Source organism: Heptranchias perlo, chromosome 4 (genome assembly GCF_035084215.1).
Source record: "Heptranchias perlo isolate sHepPer1 chromosome 4, sHepPer1.hap1, whole genome shotgun sequence".
Classification (NCBI taxonomy): domain Eukaryota; kingdom Metazoa; phylum Chordata; class Chondrichthyes; order Hexanchiformes; family Hexanchidae; genus Heptranchias; species Heptranchias perlo.
The window spans coordinates 96299539-96321717 of NC_090328.1; the positions used below are offsets into that span (position 1 = coordinate 96299539).

Sequence of the window (22179 nt, forward strand, 5' to 3'; positions counted from 1 at the left end):
TGTAACAGGCGGCCGATTCACCACTCTCTGTTTTACAGCCCTGTTGATCTTGAGTTTTGCCCGCCATTTTTACAGGGGGCCTTCTGCTGGGTGGCCAAAATGCCCAGCGAGCCCCTTTCAATGTACAAACTGGAGTCCTATGACGTACAATGCAGATTGGCATTTTAGGACAGAACCGGTCTGATCGTGCCCTGTGCACTCGCTGACCAGTTTCGCTGGTGATAGAGCTGAAGAGGACCTAGAAACGGTAAGTTATAAATAATCTGGGCTGCTACTGTCTTGATTTCCCAAATGACTAGTCTGCCTCTGCACACTACCGTCAAAAGACTATGGCACACAGACCTCCCAGGCACCCACAGGGGACATCACAAGTCAGCCACTTTATCTCTTGGACAACTGCCACTAATTTATCTGTATGATGAGAGAACAAAATCTCACAGAGTGAAATATATTATGAGTGAATTAATTTTATTGAATTTTCCAATGCTCATGGTGCCTTTGCCCCTGGTATCTCCGTGTTCCCCGTGGATGTTTACTGCTGTTGATTCCTCCTCATTTGAGGAAGTAGCACCGGTGGATGGCTGGAGAACCAACCGCAGAGCTACAGGGACACTGTGGTCCATAGTCTGCATCTGTGACCATTCCTAATCTAGCATCAGTAACAGGGTCTGATGAAGTACAATGGGGCTCATTACTTTCAGAGGCTGTGTTTTCTGGCGTTTGTGTACAGCTAAATGATTACACAGAACTGCCACTAGCATAAGTGCCACTCTGCCAATGCCCCTGTGCTGCTCCACACATGCCACTGCTTGAAGGTATGTCCTCAAGATGCCCATTGATCCTTGTGGGCTTAGAGCAATGGAGTAGAGACCAACTGCTGGCTCCTTGCCTCATGTCTGCCTGTGAATGTTGAAGCCAGACATGGCTGCATGTTACAGCTTGGACTCCAAACTCCTCATAAGAGTGGTGGCAGCATTCATCGGAGATGATGGCACTTCATGCCCTGCAAAATTGAAGTGTCCACTGCAGAATCCATTGGTGTTGCCAAGTGCTCAACTGCAGATTGGAAACAGCGGTTTGTCCAACCTTAGCCTCCCAGTGATGTGGATCGAGTGAGTCAGCATGGGCCTGGTGCTGAACCATCATCCATTGGAAATCAGCCCCAGTAACAACATCCCCACAGAGTTCAGGAGGTGTGTAGCCTGCCAGACCTCTGCACTGCTTCAGGCAATCCCTGATCGATCCCCACCACTTCAACAGTAGTATTCGTTGACTTGCTCATGTTACGACCTCTGCTTCACTATGATATTCTCCTGCAGTGTGTGTATATCTGTGTTCCAGGTCTGGGTGGTGATGCTTGGTGCCGGGTGAGTGGTGCTCTTTGTGTGTGCTGTATTGAACACAGGGTGCTCCTTTTTCTATGAAGAGAGCAGGTGGGACATCTTGAGTACATAAGCACACTTATTCATTCGGATACTGTAAATACATTATTATGCACTTGTATGCTTATACATAGACATGTTCAGAAGATTTGGAAAAATCTGAAAATAAAAAGCTAGTATCAGTAAAAGTGACCATGAAGCTGTCGGATTGTTGTAAAAACCCAACTGGTTCAGTAATGTCCTTCAGGGAAGGAAACTTGCCGTCCTTACCCGGTCTGGCCAATACATGACTCCAGTCCCACACCAACATGGTTGACTCTGAAGTGCCCTAGCAAGGAAATAAACAGTGACAAAATGGCCTACCACCAGCTTCTCAATGGCAACTCGGGATGGGCTATAAATGCTGACCTTGCCAGCAACACCCACATCCCAAGAATGATTTTGTTTAAAAGATTCTTCAGTCTTTCCCCATAACTCAGATGCCTGACACTGTAGATCAGCCTTGTGGCTCTTATCTGCTCTGCCTCCAGTGCTTGAATGTCACCCTTGTGTCTCGGTGATCAGAACCAAACACCATGCTCAAGAAGCGGTCTGACTGAAGCCCTGAACAGTTTCTCGTTCCCTCTTCTGTCTTGTATTCTACCATTTTGGCTCTATGTAGTTCAATATCCTATTGGTTTTGTTGATTGCTGCTCTGCATTGGTTGGACATATTGAGCACTGAGTCTATCAGGTTCCTAGGTCTCTTTCAACTTCATCCTTAGATATTTCAAAACCATGGGGTACACGTTGCTCATTTTTCCTTCCTATGTATGCACTTTACAGGCTGCATTACATTTTAACTTCCATTGTTCTGGCCACTTGCATATTTTGTCCAACTCGCTCTGTATGGTTGCTGTAGATTACAGTGCAAATCATAAAACATATTGGGCTGGGTTTTTGCTCTGAGCGGCGAACTAATGGCGCCCGCCGCTTGTTGGACTTGGACTTGCCCATAGCTTTTCATGGGCTTTTGCACTGCAAGTTCATCTTGTTGGGTCCTCAATCAAGCGCAGCGCCCTCTACAGGGCATCCGAGGCCTGTGTGAATGGGGCAAGCAGCTGTGTATCCCCTTAACCAATCAGACTGAAGTATATTAATTAGCCATGCAGATACAGAACCAGGAAGTGTAAGTTAGAATTGTAAAGTCAATGTCAAATCAGGTACAGAAAACAAAATAAAGAGAGGGTAAGAAATATTGAATTAAAAGACAGATATAAAAAAGATTTTTAAAAATAAAAATTAAGTTTTTTTAAAATTTCCAACAACAATTAAAATGTCAAGAAATGAAATGCTACACACTTGTAAAAATAAATTTTCAGTGCCAGAGAGATGCTTGGAAGTCATTAAGACTTACCATGCTGTTAAAAGTTTGCTTACACTGAAAAAAACTTGACACCTTTTTCTGGCAAGGTGGAGAATTGCAAATTATCCTTACAACCTTATTCAAAAAAGCAACTATAGGCCAGTCAGTTTAACCTCAGTGTGGGCAAACCGGGACAGAATTAATAGTCACTTGGACGAGGGTGGATTGATTAGGGAAAGCCAGCACGGATTTGTTAAAGGAAAATCGTGTTTAACTAACTTGATAGAGTTTTTTGATGAGGTAACAGAGAGGGTAGATGAGGGCAATGCAATTGATGTGGTGTATATGGACTTTCAAAGGTGTTTGATAAAGTGCTGCATGGTAGGCTTATCGTCAAGATTGCGGCCCATGGAATAAAGGGGGCAGCAGCAGCATGGATACAGAATTGGCTAAAGGACAGGGAACAAGGAGTAGTGGTGAGCGGTTAGTCATAGAGTTATACAGCACGGATAGAGGCCCTTCAGCCCATCGTTGTTTTTCGGACTGGAGGGAGATGTACAGTGGTGTTCCCCAGGGGTCGGTGATATATATTAATGACATGGACTTGGGTGTACAGGGCACAATTTCAAAATTTGCAGATGACACAAAACTTGGAAGGGTAGTGAACAGTGAGGAGGATAGTGATAGACTTCAAGAGGATATACACAGGCTGGTGGAATGGGCGGACACGTGGCAGATGAAATTTAACACAGAAAAATGCGAAGTGATACATTTCAGTAGGAAGAACGAGGCGAGGCAATATAGACTGGAGGGCACAACTCTAAAAGGGGTACAGGAACAAAGAGATTTGGGGATATATGTGCACAAATTGTTGAAGGTGGTAGGGCAAGTTGAGAAAGCGGTTAAAAAAGCATACAGGATCCTGGGCTTTATAAATAGAGGCATAGAGTACAAAAGCAAGAAAGTCTTGATGAGCCTTTATAAAACACTGGTTCGGCCACAACTGGAGTATTGTGTCCAGTTCTGGGCACCGCACTTTAGGAAAGATGTGAAGGCCTTAGAGAGGGTGTAGAAGAGATTTACTAGAATGATTCCAGGGATGAGGGACTATAGTTACATGGATAGACTGGAGAAGCTGGGGTTGTTCTCCTTGGAACAGAGAAGGTTGCAAGGAGATTTGGTTAGAGGCATTCAAAATCATGAAGTGTCTAGACAGAGTAGATAGAGAGAAACTGTTCCCATTGGCGGAAGGGTCAAGAACCCAGAGGACGTAGATTTAAGGTGATTGGCAAAAGAACCAAAGGTGACATGAGGAAAAACTTTTTTGCACAGCGAGTGGTTAGGATCTGGAATGTACTGCCCGAGGGGGTGGTGGAGGCAGATTCAATCATGGCCTTCAAAAGGGAACTGGAAAAGTACTTGAAAGTAAAAAATTTGCCAGGCCATGGGAATAGGGCGGAGGAGTGGGACTAGATGGATTGCTCTTGCATAGAGCCAGCATGGACTCGATGGGCCAAATGGCCTCCTTCCATGCTATAAACTTTCTATGATTTCTATGATGTCGTTTCTATCAAGGCTGTAGAGGAACTTCGCACCGTTGCAGTTAATTTAGCGGTGAGTCAGCTGGCGATATCTCCTTTGTGCGAAGATTCTAGAGGAGCAGGACATCTGGTACAGCACCTTCCAGATTTCCACTTTTAACTGCGCATGTGCAGTCGCCGGAAATTGCTGAACGATTGGCACTGAAATAACGGTGAGCGCTGTTTGGCTCGCTGTTATTTTTAGAGCAAAATTCAGCCCGTTATTATGGTGCTTGCCATTATCTCTGCAAACCCTTCCAATTCCTGCACAACACCTTCGATACTCTCCATCCCAAATAATTCAACCATTGCTTCCTCATATGAAGTGAGTTGTTTCTGCTCATACCACCCACCACCTATTCTGGTTATGTGCCTGCTTTGCCTTTAAAAAAGAGCAGTGGAGATTGAGACAGGGTGAGTTGACCCATGGAAATTCCTTCATACAATGCATTCTCTTTCCTATCATAGCCTGTTTAAATTTCTACTATCTGACTTGGTACATCATTGCTAACATTTGTCTGTGTGTTCATGCAACATTTTAGGCCTACACCGTTAGCAATCACGTCTTCCTTTGATAACCATTCATGTCCTCTGCTGCTACTCTATATTCATGCCTTACCTTTTTGCTCTCTTTAAGTTACATGATTTCTTGCAAACCTCCGCCAGGTCCACCTGATTATAGACGTTGAGTTCACTCTTTCTGTGACAAGTTGACATCCTGGTCATCTCCTTTGCATATTTTGGGGCTCTCATTACCCACCAATAATCAGTGGTGATGCTGCTTACAGTGGTTACCTGGGCATCCTGGGCCTTGTCTCTAAAGCAGACTTCGCCCCCATTTCACCGTGCCTTTCTTCTCCATAACTGGTTTAATGAACTTTGACACATACACTGCTTAAAAGGCTCATTAGCTGCTTGAAGAGCAGTAAAAAGGTTCATTGTTACAGGTGAGTCGCGATTGCTGCTCTTTTTCATTTCCGCTAATGAAACTGTATTCTCAGGAATCTTACCTTTTCACACTGCTCATTCCTGTCATTTCAAGGTCAATGTTCACAAAGAAAATTAGGCATCCCTCCCATTTTCTTTCAAATCATGGAAATGTAAATCATAGCCCAGTGTTTTTGTTCCCTCTCAAAAAGAGAACTCGCAAATATTTTTTTAAAACCCTTTCCATGACATGCTTTTTGTACCAGATGGACTGGTAACATGTACTGTAGTACTGTAGTAACATTACTGGAGTGAATGATGCTCTCGATAGAATGCAGATAACCCCACAAGTGCCATTTTCTATGCATTTTCACGTATTGTGTCAGTGATTTTTAACGAGTTGTCTGTCAGTTTGACATCTGTGACAACAAACCTGCTGTTAGCACAGTCCATAATAATTGTGACCAGCCAATCAGACGAGGCACTGGTAACAACCACTTATTAAACCTGCGTGAATAGGTTGTGGTTTTTTTAGAAACTCAAATGAGACCAAGCGCTCGATGTCCTTATCCTTACACCTGTCTTAGGTTTTCTCCCTTCAAGTTAGAATAGGGAGTGAATACAGCATACCTGAACTGATCACAGATCAACAACAGCTTGTATTTATATAGCGTTTTTAACGTAGCAAAACGTCCTAAGACGATTCACAGGAGTGTAATCAGACAAAATTTGACACCGAGCCAAAGAAGGAGACATTACAAGAGGTAGGTTTTAAGGAGAGAGAGGTGGAGAGGTTTAGGGAAGGAATTCCAGATCTTAGGGCCTAGACGGCTGAAAGCATGGCCGCCAATGGTGGGGCGAAGGAAGTGGGGGAGGCACAAGAGGCTGGAGTTGGAAGTATGCAGAGCTCCAGGGCACATCAGGGATTGAGTGTGCAACATGGACACTGCACCAACATGACCCCAATCTGATTGGACTGTCCCTCCTCTGAGTAATTTAAAGGTGCAAAAACTTTTAAAACACTTTAATCTACATATATCCTTAAAACCCAACAGTCCCATCTTTACTTCATTCTGACACACACTGAACCTACAATATACTTTCGACGATACAGTAAACTGAGTGGAAAAGTATCACAAAAATATTTTGTATCACTGCAGCTTATTTTCTTAGTTCAGTTTATGGATTGTCCCTTTATTACAGAAACTTTTAGATCATCCTTGCACTGATCAAGTTTTAATCAGACTGAAAGTACCATAATACTGTATATATTATTCCCAAGGTGCACTGCCACTGGGTCTATTAGAAGTTTGATGGTTGAGATTTGATAATAATGTAATTCTTGATTCTGTAAAGTAACATACGCCTAGTGTGAAACACACAAACATTTTCACAAGTTGTGATATTCCCTTCTCCATCCACAAGCTCAGGTATAAGTGACAGCACTCACCAGCTGTTCATATCCTTTGAACAGTTTTCTCTTTTCTCTAAGCAGGAAAGATCGTGTGTGTCTGTCTGTGTCTCAGTGTGTGACTGTGTATGTCTGCGTGTGAGTTTGTATGTGTGTATGTATGTCTGTGTCTTAGGGTTTCCAACTCTACTTGGACGTATTCCTGGAGGTTTTATCACATGATCTCCCGTCTCCAACTGCCCCGCCCCAGTCAAACAGCCTATTTTCCCATCTCCAATATTTTTATAACTAATAAACAGAACTGTTCAAAGAAAATGGAAAAAAAAACACGATTTGTTTTTATGCCCCAACAATTTTTCTCCTAGGTTGCTCGCAGCAGCGTTGAGGAGATTAATCTTTAATTTCTGGAGACTCCAGGACTCCTGGACAATCCATAGGGTTGGCAACCCTAGTGTGTGTGTGTTTGTGTGTGTGCGCGCGAGCCCCATTTGCAAGGAACTATAAGGAAGGCTACATTGTAGCTTTGAATTCTATTTCTCAAAAGCCCCTCATCCTCCCCACTAAAAAAACAGCCAAATGACCAAGATAAATTTCAGTCACTAGTGTCCGCCCATGTGTAGGCAATGAAACGGTTGCCATGGTGAGAGCTACTGCACAACCTTCATTTAAATATTCAAATGAAGACAGGTTGCATACTGGGGAGGACCATAGGCAGGTGAGACCTGTATGCACTTGTACACAGCTCGGTACACATAGCTGGACTGGTGCAGCACATGGGGGAAATGGGGGCAAAATTTTAGTTCTAGAATAATCTTTGCAAATGGAGCAACTTTTCCAAAAGGTTGCAATGGAAACAGGTCAGTTGTACTTCAATATCTTTCTCAGAAAGCCAATAGCATCTTAAAACACTTTGGAAAGACAGTAAAGAAAACTGCCATACAATCACCTGGCAATAAATACATGCTTCATACCAAGACCAATCCCTCTTACCTGTTATAATGGGGTAAGATTGAGGACCTGGGACACTGGCCCCTAGGTCAGCTGGATTTGTTAGACTTGACTTCATATCTTCCAGTCCCCCTGCCAGTGACGCCATGGCGGAATACTCTGCATTCTGGAAATACAAGAAACGCTTGTTTGTACCTTCCCTTGCAAGGGTTTTATGCTTCAATATACAGCATCGATCCCACTCCCAGTAATACTACTTATAGCATTCAACTGTTAAGAGTCCAAAGATATTGGACTGCTTTAAACTGGGAACATGTGAAGCATAAGGGCGAAAATTCAAATCACAGGGGAAAGAAATAGCTTGTGGTGATGTCAACTAACTCAGCACAGACCATCAATGGAACCTGGGACTTCCTTGGTCTGTAAGTTTCAGTAGCACAATGTGCGAAGGGGAGGGAGGAGCTGCATTTAGCCATTGAATACCCAAGCTCATATATTATTTTTAATGAGTTAATTTTACCCTGGTGTGACGGTGCAGCTGTGGACACAAAGGAAAAGAAAGAATTTGCATTTATATAGCACCTTTCACTACCTCAGGATGTCCCAAAGCGCTTTACAGCCAATTAAGTACTTTGGAAGTGTAATCACTGGTGTAATGTGTAGGGAAACTCAGCAACCAAATTACCCGAGTGGATGATCCTTGACTGTCAGTCAAACAGCCTTTTCATTCCCAACTCCAAAGTTTTTATAACTAACAAACAAAAGTGTTGAAAGAATTTCTTTTTAATGCTCCTGTGACTTTTTCTTCTGGGTTGCTCCCAGCAGTGTCCTGGAGATTAATCTTCAATTCCTGGAGACTCCAGGACAATCCAGGGGGGTTGGCAACCATACTGAAAGCCCATGCAAGTGGCCAAGGTCATGGATAGCAAGTAAAGGCCCTAGGTGAACATGCCAAGCTTTGGGAATGGAGCAGAATGCAAGCCAGGGCCCTTGGCAAAGAGGAGGTATGTGCAGACAAAACCTGTGTAAGATATTTACAATAGCCTATGGGTACGTTAGTAGATAGTTTAGTTATTTAGCTGATTTGTCAAGTGGCTTATACCTTAAGTGTTAAGTTGGTGATTGCTGATTGGCAGCTTTGAAAAAATAATTAAACAATTTGATTGGTTGATTTTCTAGTGACTGGTAGCCTTTTTTTCTACCAGTTAGTGTTTCTGATTGTTTCAACTATCCCACTAACTAAATGCAAGCCAATCAGCATGATTAACTTTACAGCTAGTGGTTATTTCAGCCAATCAGAACTTTTTGCCCGTGGACATGCAGCACAAGAGGTGTGACATTACAGAAGTTCACTAGGTATCAACTTTTTAATTATAAAAAGGACAAGGGCCAATCTCCCTCTCCCGGTCCAACAGCTGAGCATCTCAACTTGCCCTCGGGCCTCATTTAAATAAAGAAGGCACCCCGGGTGAACACTAGAATGCTCATTTTTGGCCAAAGCCATGCTGACAGAAGAGGAAGTCTGGGCACATCTTGGGCCCTTAAAAGCTTTCAGCACCATTAAAGGGACAGGTACAGTTAAAGGGACAGGTACCATTAAAGGGACAGGCACCGTTAAAGTCCATGGAGAGAGCGAGAAGATTTTTTTCAGAGGCAGTATCATTATCTGGAAACAGTCTGATGAAAATGATAAGTTTTAAAATTAATCTACGTGTGCCTGAAGCTGTGAATTGCGTGTCGAACGTCTTTATTTAAAGGTTCCATCTTCTGTGAATGACTATGTGCTGCTATACCATGACTGGAATGGCAACCACACTCCAGGCAGCTGTTCAGATCCCCCTACAGTCTGCCTTGGAGGGAGCTGGTAGAGGTAGGTGGAGAAACAATGAAAACAAGAGTGGTTATGAAAAATGATGGTGAGAGACTAGGAGGAGGGAACTGGATTGACTGAGCCTTCCCTTTTTATTTCAGTTGGCATGAAGTTGGGGATGGGGGGGTGGGATTCCTACTCCGTGGAAGGAAAACAACTGTTTGTGGTTCAGGAGTGGGCTGGGCAACTTACTTCCGCAGCTGTCAAGGGGGCTTGTAATTTTTTCCCCCTTGTCTGCCTCCAAATAAGCCAAACGATGGGATGGCACAGCACTAATCACAACCTCCACCTCCATCACTAAGTGTAATGGAACAACTGCATTCTGCAGCAAGTACAATGCGACAAAACCATTCTTTTATTTTGAGTGCAGAGATCCTGAACTGATCCCAGTGCTATTAGAAGGTTCGAGTGCAGAGATCCTGAACTGATCCCAGTGCCATTAGAAGGTTCGAGTGCAGAGATCCTGAACTGATCCCAATGCCATTAGAAGGTTCGAGTGCAGAGATCCTGAACTGATCCCAGTGCCATTAGAAGGTTCGAGTGCAGAGATCCTGAACTGATCCCAATGCCATTAGAAGGTTCGAGTGCAGAGATCCTGAACTGATCCCAGTGCCATTAGAAGGTTCGAGTGCAGAGATCCTGAACTGATCCCAATGCCATTAGAAGGTTCGAGTGCAGAGATCCTGAACTGATGCCAGTGCCATTAGAAGGTTCGAGTGCAGAGATCCTGAACTGATCCCAGTGCCATTAGAAGGTTCGAGTGCAGAGATCCTGAACTGATCCCAGTGCCATTAGAAGGTTCGAGTGCAGAGATCCTGAACTGATCCCAGTGCCATTAGAAGGTTTGAGTGCAGAGATCCTGAACTGATCCCAGTGCTATTAGAAGGTTCGAGTGCAGAGATCCTGAACTGATCCCAGTGCTATTAAAGGAGGTTAGAGTGCAGAGATCCTGAACTGATGCCAGTGCTATTAAAGGAGGTTAGAGTGCAAAGGTCTCTGACATTCATTTGCATGTAATTTACATTGCAGCGCCCTCTTCAGGGGCAGTGAAGTACAGGCAGCAAAAATGCCATAGAGGAAGTTTGTGTGCAGTGCTGTTACATAGAATGTACAGCACAGAAACAGGCCATTTGGCCCAACCGGTCCATGCCTGTGCTTATGCTCCACACGAGCCTCCTCCCACCCCTCTTCATCTACCCCTATCAACATATCCTTCTATTCCTTTCTCCCTCATGTGTTTATCCAACTGCCCCTTAAATGCATCAAGTTTATGCAAACTGTCCTCATAATTTAATCCTGGAAGCCCGGTTGTCGTGATTTTCCACCACATTTTTGGGTTACGTTCTGAATAGCTTTTGATCTATTAGATATGTTCGACACTAGATTGATGCAACAAAGTAGTTAAATTTAGTGGAACGTATATGCTCTTATAAACTACTATTTATAACTAGTTTGCACTGGATTAACCAGCAGACAGAGAACCTTGCACCAATAAATTTATGGTAATGGTTAAAGTAGCCAACATACCTGCTGCATGATGAATTAAGAGGGTCATGGTTAATGGAAATTCCTCATTAATTGCAACAAACAGTTGATTTCTGCTTAATAGAGACAGCTCCATTGGTGCCAATCCCTTTAAGTTAGGTCTCAAAAATCAAGGGAAGCCTGTAAGATTAGCTCAAGAACCTTCATTTAGCTTCTGCTCAAATCAGATCTTAAAATATTCGAATGCACATTTTCTCCCTGTAAGTGTTTCTGCCACTTCCCCTAGTGCCAGCTCCTGCTGGTAGCTCACAGTGGAAGGGCCCCTGGGAGCAAAGCTTAGATTTTCATGTCAAACATCTCCACATTCAAGCGATGCTTCAAGGAGTTGTTGTCAAATTATGATCGGCCTGAGTCACATGTCTAATCACCCCCGTGGCATCATTAGTTTCACTTTTAAACGTCATTGAAATGTTCACACAAACTTTTCCCTGCAAGATTACTTCATCAGTGGTGTCCCTGAACATTTAACCAGTCAGGAACAGAGGAGGGAGGGGGGGGTTGATATTCCAGGGTCCCTGCTCCTTCTGGGAATTTTGGCATTCTTACCTGTCCACTCTAGAGGCTGATGATCCCATCCCAAACCCCAGGGATTGAGGTAATTTGAATAATGGGAGGAGGGGAGCCCGTGTCTATAGAAATGGTGAATTATCAGAACGGCAGTTAACAGTCTGAGGGGCTCGTTTTTAAAAAAATCTGCCCTCGGTGGATGGAACGTTCGGCACTGTGAGGTAACTGATCCCGTCTGTGATAGATGACCTTGCCTCCCTCCAGTGTCTCCAGCCTTTGTAAGGCCCAGACCAGAACTCATCCTTAATCTCAGCAGACCTGGCTTCCCTCGGCCCTAATTATCTAGGGTGTGCTGACCGGGATTTGTGGGTTAGCCCAACATCCCTCCCACATACACCCCAAGAGCTGGCTGTGGGTGTAGAGCGGGGGAAGGGAGACAGGTATATCTCTGTCTCTTCCCCCCTCCACCCCACCCAGACCACAGTGTAAATGGGGAAATCCAGAGGATCTGGGTTCCACCTCAAACTTCTGCCACCCCCCCACCACCCCGGGCAAAAGACACTCCTGACCTAGGATATTGACCAGTTAGATTTAACACATTTTTATTTCTTTTTGGAATGACAGCATTGAAGAGTATATACCTAATGGATCTCCTGGGCAACTAGACTGTGCAGATTTACTGTTTTGACAGTGTTTAGCATCAGCTTCAACGGGTAGAGGCAGCCTGCTAATAGGGAACGTCTCTCAGTCTGTAATAAACAGCCTCTCCGCTACTGTTCAAACAGCCCACCCCATATCTTTTGTTTCCCTTTGTTGGCAAATTAGAGTTTGGGAATGGACAATAAGTCACTGTAAGAATTCCAGTCGAAACAGGGCGTTCTGCCCCTCAGTCTGGTCTGAGGCCGGTTGAGGAATGTACACCTAGTGCTGATGTGGGGGGGGAATCCAAAATGGATCTCTCTGCCATTTTTTTTGTTGAGGGTGGTGGGGGGGGAGGAAGAATACCAGGGCCTCTCTCCTTCTGTTCCATATAGAAGCCTGGGCTGGTGTCACTTCACTGGAGCTTCTGACTGATTAATCAAACTCGTTAGCGCAGATTACAGACTTGTGCTCCGGTGTCAGGGAACAGTTTTTGCCGCAGGGTGGCCTAGCTCGATCAGCAGCCGGCTTCGAACCGACCAAACTCATCACACAGGTGACTGCAGGCTGACCCTGGTCTGTGCAATTTATACCAATCTCTGCTCCCTGATGTGTGAGCAGAGTGATTTACTGCCACACCGTCCCACTGCACGATACACTCTCCAAGAGGTATGTCTATATAACCCTTATGTCAAGATCACAGCATAATAATCTCCGATATTTATCTGTGGCAACCAATAGAGAAATCGGTTGAAACTAAAGGACACACACCAATATATTCTTCTGCTTAAGGGCAATGGAGCAGAAAAAAAGTATATTTTTTTCTCTCTCTATGAAGGTTTCCAAGCCCAAACCTGGTATTTTTTTTCTCTCCTTTATTCTCTGCCACATAAACAGCTGCATTTTTTTCTGTAGCTCTCTCCCTTTCTTTTCTCATTTCCATCTCTCTGTAATGCCGACATGTAAATGTCTGAAAATAGCAGTGGTAATTGAAGATTATGAAGTATGACCAGGTTTTGACAGGCCACTAAGGAAGATGGATTATCCTCATTTTTCTGTAAATTCTGTCAATTTTGGAATTCATAAGCTATCAACACTGATACAAATGTGACTCCCCAGCTGCGTAAAGGATGACGTGCAACTTATCCTGGAGTCTATTGGCTTCCAATCCCCTTTGATAGTGTCTGAAATCTTGCCAATTTATTTCTGATAAGATTGAGCTAATTTTAAGCAAACTGATTCAAATAGGCCTCTGCGAGGGAATATATTTTCTCTTATTTACCTCTCACTGCTGTACAAGATGGCTATCTGGACCTCTTTGTAAGATAAATTTCCGCAGGACAATCACAGTCTAGTTGCAGCAATTGTTTTGCCTTTTCCTTTCCCATTTTCCTATTACTGGGAGTAAATACTGCTGGGACTGTTTAATAGCCCACTGCAGCCCATACCGATAACAGATGAGGTTTAATCGTCCAATGCAAAAATTATTTAGCCTCAGTAAGGACATTCAATGTCATTTGCATAATGACATTTCCATCTCACACACCAAACATGGTTGCACATAAACAAGTCGTGGGACCATAAATAATAATAAATCGCAATGTCTGTGTTCTCCTCGCAGTAATAGGAGTTGCTCTTGTAGAAATTATTTCATTGGGAAATGGGGCTATAACTCTAAAGATGTGTGTCCCAGTTTATTTCACTGGACTCGACGCCACAACCAACTATAACCCGAGTGTATTATTTCTGGCATTCATCAATCTATCAGAAGAAATTTTATATAAAAATTTGATACATAAAATTGTGAATACAATAAAACATGTAAAGCAAAAACCTCAACTCTTGTTTTAGAATTGTGCAGTTATATTTTAATAAGGAGATTGTTTTTAGGTTTGGGAAGGGGGTTAAAAAAAACAACTTTGAGTGCATTTCCAATTAAAGATACACAGTGAAAGCTGTTTGGCGCTACCTATCCCTCAGATTCTTTTGCACCTTGGTTGTTGCAGGCCTGAGTCCTAAGGAGGTTGGCGCTGGGCTGCAATCATATGCGTGATGAGTCTGTCAGTTCCTCGATAATTGCTTTTTGAGAGGGAACCAACCTGTGATAAACTAACATCTCTGGCCCCTTGACAGGGAGAAATCTCTCCCCCACCGTACACAACACCCTCTTTATTTCCAGGCTTCGAGGAGGTCTATCGTCCACCTGAAAATACATCGCCCACCACAGACACCAGGGTATGAAGTGTGCGTTTTATTGATGAAATACCCACTGATCTGCATTCCAAACAGAAATGCTGCTGATTACCCCTGCAGTTCTGAGGCTGAAAATCTTTGTGTGTGAGAGCGGAGACTTTATAAAAATGGATGTACTTAATTTCTGCTTGAGACTATAAATAAGTGCCATTTAATTTATATTTTTTGATGCCATGAAAAGCTTTGTAACACTTCAGATGTACAGAACGGTGCTGAGGACAAGCTGAAGTTTAAGAACAGTTTTGCATTTCTGAAGATAAATCTCACAAATAATCGCTCTTTGTAGAATCTCACACCAGTGTTATAAGCTGTTGCAGTATTGATAATATGCCCCTGCCCCAATCGTGATTTTTTTTTAAAAATGAACAAATTATTTTAAGTGTCTTTAGCTTTGAAGAAATGACCTTTTACATCTAAAAGAGATTTTGAAATGATGAATTAGATTTGATTGCTGTAGGAATGTAATCAATTACAATCCTTAAGAAAGGCAGTTCCTATTGAGGGCAACTTTCCTCTTGAATGACCTTCACTGGGGTTAAAGCTGTCACGTGCCCTCTGAACTCTGAGCACGGGCACAGTACTTTCATCACTCTGCCGGAGCCCAGCTTCCCCGACCCCTGGCTCTGGATTTCCAGGCCTTTTCATTTTGTTTTGGTATTGATCTTTTGGCAGCAATGGGCTGGGTAATTAGCCAGAAATTAGGGTTTCTATTACACAGGGATGACTGGCCCAGCTGATTTATCACCTGAATAATTTACTGTGATTGAAAGGAAATTAAAATGAACTCCATTTGACAACTGTGAGATTTTATGGGTTTTAGTGAAGAGTCAGAAACCAAATTAATAGCCTCATGTTGTTTAATAGTCTGCTGAAGGTAAATATGGGACAGGCTTCTCCTGCTGGAAGCCATTCTGCATGCTCTAGTGCTTGGTTTAGATTTCTATCTCGCTTAATAAATCTACCTCACATCAGACTAGATTCAAGTATGGTATTAGCTAGTGGATAAAGTCCAAGTCAGACTATAACAAATCCTTGTATCCTAAAATTAATCCAGGGAAATAGAGACAGAAAGACAGGCAGATGATACATACCCAGACAGCTAGAGCAGATAGGTGAACAGGAACAGCACTTGGATAGATCCAACAGATAGGAAGATTATAGGTGAGAAGATAGTAAGTGGCCGATAAATGTATAATCAGAGGGATACATTAGATAGATGGATGAAATGGACATAGAGATATATAATGTACAGACAGACAGACTGTTAGAGATAGATACAACATATAAAAGATTAAAACATGAAATATATTTTATCCCTATAAAGCATAATCATTATATGTGGTATAAGTAAACAGTATATAGAAAGCTAGAAACTATATGCTTACCTACATACATGGGGAAAAAACAGGGTGATATAGTGCATTGAGAGGTATCACAGACAGAGAAAGGGAGTGGGGAGATAGTAGACAGATGGATATAGTAGCCAAACAGACAGGTACATTAGATGGAGACACAAACCAAAAGATAGACACAAATAATAATAGGTAGAGAATAGATTATACATACACAAACATTGAAAAATAAAAGAGGAAAACATGCAGAAAGATCATAAATGCAATTAGTAGATAGATAAAATAGATGAAGGGATTGGCAGCTAGCTAAACAAAATATCTTGGGTTATCTTAATAGGCAGATAAATAGGTCAATAAAGATCCACCAGGGGATAAAGATATAATAGACAGAGATCCAGGAGAAAAAGGTGAGCAGATGAAGATATAGATAAGCAGAAAAATATAAAGTAGAAAGATAGACTCATGGGATAGATATGGTAGGAAGATAGACAAGTAGACGTATCTGGTAGATAGACTTGAATAGATTAAAAAATATAAAATTGGATTTTCAATTATATCATTCAATTATTGGCTCTTAACTAGGCATTTGTCTCATGTTACAGCTGAGAGGAGGAGCTCAATTTACCCTTTTGCTGGTGGACGACTTTATGTTTAAATGAAAGTGAAGTCAAGGGCTTTGGTTATATCAAACAAGCAGCACAGTAAGCAAACATTTCTGGCCAATAAGTGAACTTTGCTGTAGCTATACAGATTGTCCTGGTGATTCTTGGCCTTTGGCAGTGCTCGTGAGTGAGAACCACAGTGGATCTGAAAGCTACTTCAGTATTGTTTCCTGCATGTTCCACACTGATTTGTATCGGGTTATTTTAGAAACAAACAGGAGAAACTCAAACTCTCCTTCTGCTGATCCAGAATTGATGATTTTCTGTTGGGTGAATTATGTGGATTTGCCAGGTATATTATGCACCCTTGAGCTGAAGGTTGGTTGAGGACTGGGTGGGCAGGGGGGTAGATTTTAACTTTCTGCTGTGGCGGAGAACGGGCGGTAGTGGATCAGCCGATGATATAGACACCGAATGAAGATTCCGGAAGAGTGGGTATAACGGGTGGCTGATCCACCACCGCTAAAACTTAAACTGTATCCCAGAGGTGTCCAAATACCACCGAATTGCCACATGCACTGGCAGGTGGCCCCATGAACCCTGCAATTCCATTCCAGACGCACTCATAAGTATATTCACTGATACCGCACTCCCAGTGGGGAGGGGCCCTTATAGGACACGCTGGTAGGACTTGTATTTTCTGACCAATGCTCTCTTTGGATGCTGCTCCTCACTGGGAGTGCAACATTGGTGAATTTCCTTTCTATATTTTGTACTCACTGGTTTGTCCTGTTTGAATTCTCTGGGCCTGGAGGTTTGGAAAGGAGCCGTTCCCAGCGCTGTTATCTCATCAGTGTATAAATGGTAGATCAGAACTGCAAGATCTGTTAGCGTCCACAACTTGGGATACATTCAAGTTAATGGGGACGTGGATCTCAAGTTTACATGTGGTCACCAAGACTCTGGTATTCACCAAAGCGGCAGCCCACAAAGACAAAAAAGCTTCAACCCCTCCCAACTAAAGACACAGCGCTATTCTTATCAATTGCCTCCTATTGACATCTGTGACTCACCATCAGTGAGTGATGAGAAGAGCAATAGAACAGGTGTCACAAAGGACAAGGTACATCTTACCAAGGGTTAAATACAGTGGTAGATCACTGCTCACCGAGGATGGGCCAAAGGGCTGGGGAAATCTCCACACTTTAATCTGTGTTCCTGCTGTTATTGATGCTGGGGACATAGGATCTGCAGAAATTCTTTTTCCAGTTCCTCTCACTGTCAGTCCTCGTTCTTGGCCGTGATTTTTTTTCTTTAAGCATATTTAATCCAAGAGTCTACAAACAATAGCTGAACTGCAATCTTCAGATTCTAATGTGAATGGTTGATTGTGGTCCATTTATCAGGTTTGAGTTTGTTGACATGAGTGTAAAGTCTCTTATTGTGAAATGATGTAAGCTGAGAAATGCCTGGGATATTACTGTATGAACATTTAACACTCGGAATATTCTTTTGTCTGTTCTTTTAATGGGAGCCATTAACCCATTTATTTGAAACACATTAAGTGTCCCTGTAATGATATAGCAAACGGTAATTTCTTGACCATTTGTCACTGAACTGTTAACGAGCTCTCTTACTTTAACCGATTGAAAATGCACCAAAATATTTAATCTTTGATCTGGACAGGCAGTAAATAGTTAATGCTCCAGCACACCTTTTTGCGCTATAATGAAACTGTTTTAATATTTGCAAATATTTCCTGGCTCCTAAAAGGTTATATTTTCTTCAGTTTGCTAACTTTAGAGAAACACATTGATGTAAGCATAAAGTCAGTGGGGGGGCAGGACACTCGTTACTCACGTCCACCAGTTTATTAAGGTTAATTAAGGGGGAAAGATATCTCCCAAAGTGTTGAAGACTCAGCTTAAAAGGAGGAGGATGAGATGGTCAAGCTAGTGCCAAGATACAGAAGAGATGGGGGTGTGGGGAGAGGGGAGGGGGGGAAATCACTTTAAAGCCTTGTTTGAGGTTGGACGGTCAGAGAGTGAGTATAGAGGGCAAAATGGGTTTACCTTAGGCAGGCCTGTTCGATCCACTGCAGAGTAAGGTAGTATACTTAATGCCTACAGGAAATCGGGTCTGAGCTGCAACCCAGCACTGAAATAACTGGAAGATAGGCACCCAGAAGTTCACCCAGATCAAAACAAAAATTAACACTTTTTAGAAATAAAAGTAAAATATTTGCCCTCATGGCTGACTGTAATCTCTCCCAATGCTGGACTAAATTTTGAACCTAGATCCCAAGACATAACTGACTCTGTCCATACTGAAATAACGGTATCATTTACCATTTTTGTCCCTTTGGATAAGAACAGTTCTTCTGGGCTGTGGACTTTATCAACTGATTAAAGTTCGTCACAGAATAATAAATAAACTGAACAGCAGAATTTCACTCAGTGATTTTTCTTTCTTGTTTAACAGGGCCATGGCTATGAGAAAAAGAATGAGAGAAATGGTATAGAGGGAAAGCTACATCATCTCACTGTACAAGCACCTACATCTCACTGGACAATCATTCACATCACCTTACTGTACAATGACCACCATCTTACTGTACAATCACCTACATCACCACATATAGTATTAGACATGGCTCACGTGGTAGCACTCTTGCCTCTGAGTCAGAAGGTTGATGGTTGAAGTCCCACTCCAGGGACATGAGTACATAATCCAGGCTGGCACTTCAGAACATTACTGTGGGAGTACTGTACAGTCGGAGATGCCATCTTTCAGATGAGACGTTAAACTGAGGTCCCATATGTCTTCCTAGGTGGACTTAAAAGATCCCATGGCACTATTTCAAAGAACAGCAGGGCAGTTCTCCCCGGTGTCCCGGCCAATATTTATCCTTCAACCAACACCTAAAAGTAGATTATCTGGTGTTTATCTCTTTGCAGTTTGTGGGGCCTTGCTGTGCACAAATTGGATCCCACGTTTCCTGCACTACTGTAAAATCACCTACATTCTACTGTACAATCATCTAAATCTCACAGGTTAGTGGAAATCTGGAACTATGTTGAGGCTAGGTCAATTGAAAATCTCAGAACTGAGATTCACAGATTTTTGTTAGGCAAGGATATTAAGCATTACAGAATCAAGACGGGTAGATGGAGTTAAGATACAGATCAGCCCTGATCTAATTAAATGGCAGAACAAGCTCCTCCTTTTCCTACATCATCTTCCTGTACAATCCCCTACATGTTACTGCACAATCACCCACATAATCTCACTGTACAATCATTTACACCTCACCATACAATCACACACATCCTGCTGTATACTTACATCTTACTGTACAAACACATTTATTGTACACACATCATCTTACTCTACAATGACCATCATCCTACTTTACAATTAATCACATCATTTTATTGTACAATCACAAATCATCTCATGGTACAATCACCCATATCAGCTAACTAAGATCACGTACATCATACTGTACAAGCATCATCACCTTACTGTACAATCATCTACATCTTACTGTACAATCACCTACTACCACACACCTCATCTTACTGTATAACAACCATCTTACTGTACAATCACTCCATCTTACTGTACAATCACCATCATACTGTACAATCACCATCATTTTAGTGTACAATCACCATCATCTTACTGTACAATCACCATCATTTTAGTGTACAATCACATGCATCATCTTACTCTACAATCACTTACATCTTACCGTGCAATCATCTTATCTACAATCACGATCATCTTACTGTACAGTCACACACATCTTACTGTACAAACATAACATTGCTGTAAAATCACTCAGCATCTTACTGTACAATGACCACTTACTGTAACATCACATCCTACTGTAGAATCACCAACATCTGACTGTACAATACCTTACATCATCCTACTATACATTCACTCACATCTTACTGTACAATCACCTATATCTAACTGTACAACCAAACTGTAATCACTCAAATCATCTTACTGTACAATTACCATTATCTTACTGTAAAATCACACATCTTACTGTACAACCATATACATAATCTTACGGTACAATTACTTACATTTTACTGTACAATCACCTACATCTCACTATACAATCTGCATATTACTGTACAATCACATCTTACTGTGCGACAACCATCATCTTACTATCCAATCACTCTCCATCATCTTACTGTAGAATGATCAACATCACCTTACTTTACAATCACACACATATTACTGCACAATCGTCATCATGCTACTGTACAGTCACTCACATCTTATGGTACAATCACATACATCATACTGCATACTCACCATATCCTTACAATCACACATCATCCTACTGTAAAATGATTATCTTACTGTACAATGACCAACATGTTACTGTACATTGACCATCATCTTACTGTATAATCACTTTCCATCATCTCACTGTACAATCATAATGTACAGTAACCTGCATTTTACTGCACACCTACATAATACTGTACAATCACATCATCTTACTGTACAATGACCATCTTACTGTATGTTCATTCCATCATATTGTAGAATGATCTACATAATCTTACTGTACAATCACCCTCATCAGCTCACTGTACAATCACCTACATCTTACAGTTCATTGATCATTTTACTGTACAATGACCTTTATTTTACTGTACATTCACTCTCCATCATCTTACTGAGCAATCATTTCCATCATCTTACTCTACACTCACATCTTACTGTGCAATCATCTTACTGCACAATCATACATCTGACTGTACAATCGCCATCATCCTACTGTACAAACATCTGACTGTACAATCACCCGCATCAGCTCACTGTAAAATCACCATCATTCTACTGTACACTTACATCTTACTGTAAAATCACCTACTTACATCTTTATGTACATAACTCACAGTCTTGTTGTACAGCCGATCTACATCACCTTACTGTCCAATCACCAACATCCTACTGTACAATCAACATAACCTTACTGTACAATGACCATCTTCTTAAAGGAAGAGAGAGAGGGAGAGAGAGGGAGAGAAGCGGAGAGGTTTAGGGAGGGAATTCTAGAGCTTAGGGCTTAGGTAGCTGAAGGCATGGCCGCCAATAGTGGAGCAATTAAAATCAGAGATGCGCAAGAGGCAAGAATTGGAGGGGCGCAGAGATCTCGGAGGGTTGAGGGGCTGAAGAAGGTTACAGAGATAGGGAGGGGCAAGGCCATGGAGGGATTTGAAAACAAGGGTGAGAATTTTAAAATCAAGGTGTTCCTGGACTGTGGGCCAATGTAAGTCAGCAAGCACAAGGGTGATGGGTGAACGGGACTTGGTGTGAGTTAGGGTACGGGCAGAGTTTTGGATGAGCTCAAGTTTATGGAGGGTGGAAGATGGGTGGTCAGCCAGAAGAGCATTGGAATAGTCAGGTCTAGAGATAACAAAGGCATGGATGAGGGTTTCAGCAGCTGACGAGCTGAGGTGGGGCGGAGACGGGCGATGTTACGAAGGTAGATGCAGGCGTTCTTGATGATGGTGCGGATATAAGAACATAAGAACATAAGAAATTGGAGCAGGAGTAGGCCAATCGGCCCCTCGAGCCTGCTCCGCCATTCAATAAGATCATGGCTGATCTGATCCCAACCACAAATCTAAAGAACACAAGTCGGAGCAGGACCCGGCCACATAGCCCCTGGGCCCTCTCCGCCACCCACAGGGCATTGACCGATCCGAACTCAGCTTCATGTCCAATTTCCTGCCCGCTCCCCATAACCCCTAATTCCCTTTACTTCTAGGAAACTGTCTATT

General features: G+C 42.5%; 1 protein-coding gene across 1 annotated transcript in view; it reads right to left on the reverse strand.

Moving 5' to 3' along the window:
* pax5 (paired box 5) overlaps nucleotides 1–22179 on the reverse strand; it is a 202665-nt gene that overhangs the window by 74688 nt on the left and 105798 nt on the right. The window contains exon 6 of the mRNA XM_067983345.1: nucleotides 7635–7758. Coding sequence (XP_067839446.1) covers nucleotides 7635–7758 — 124 coding nt within the window. The remainder of the gene's footprint in view (nucleotides 1–7634; nucleotides 7759–22179) is intronic.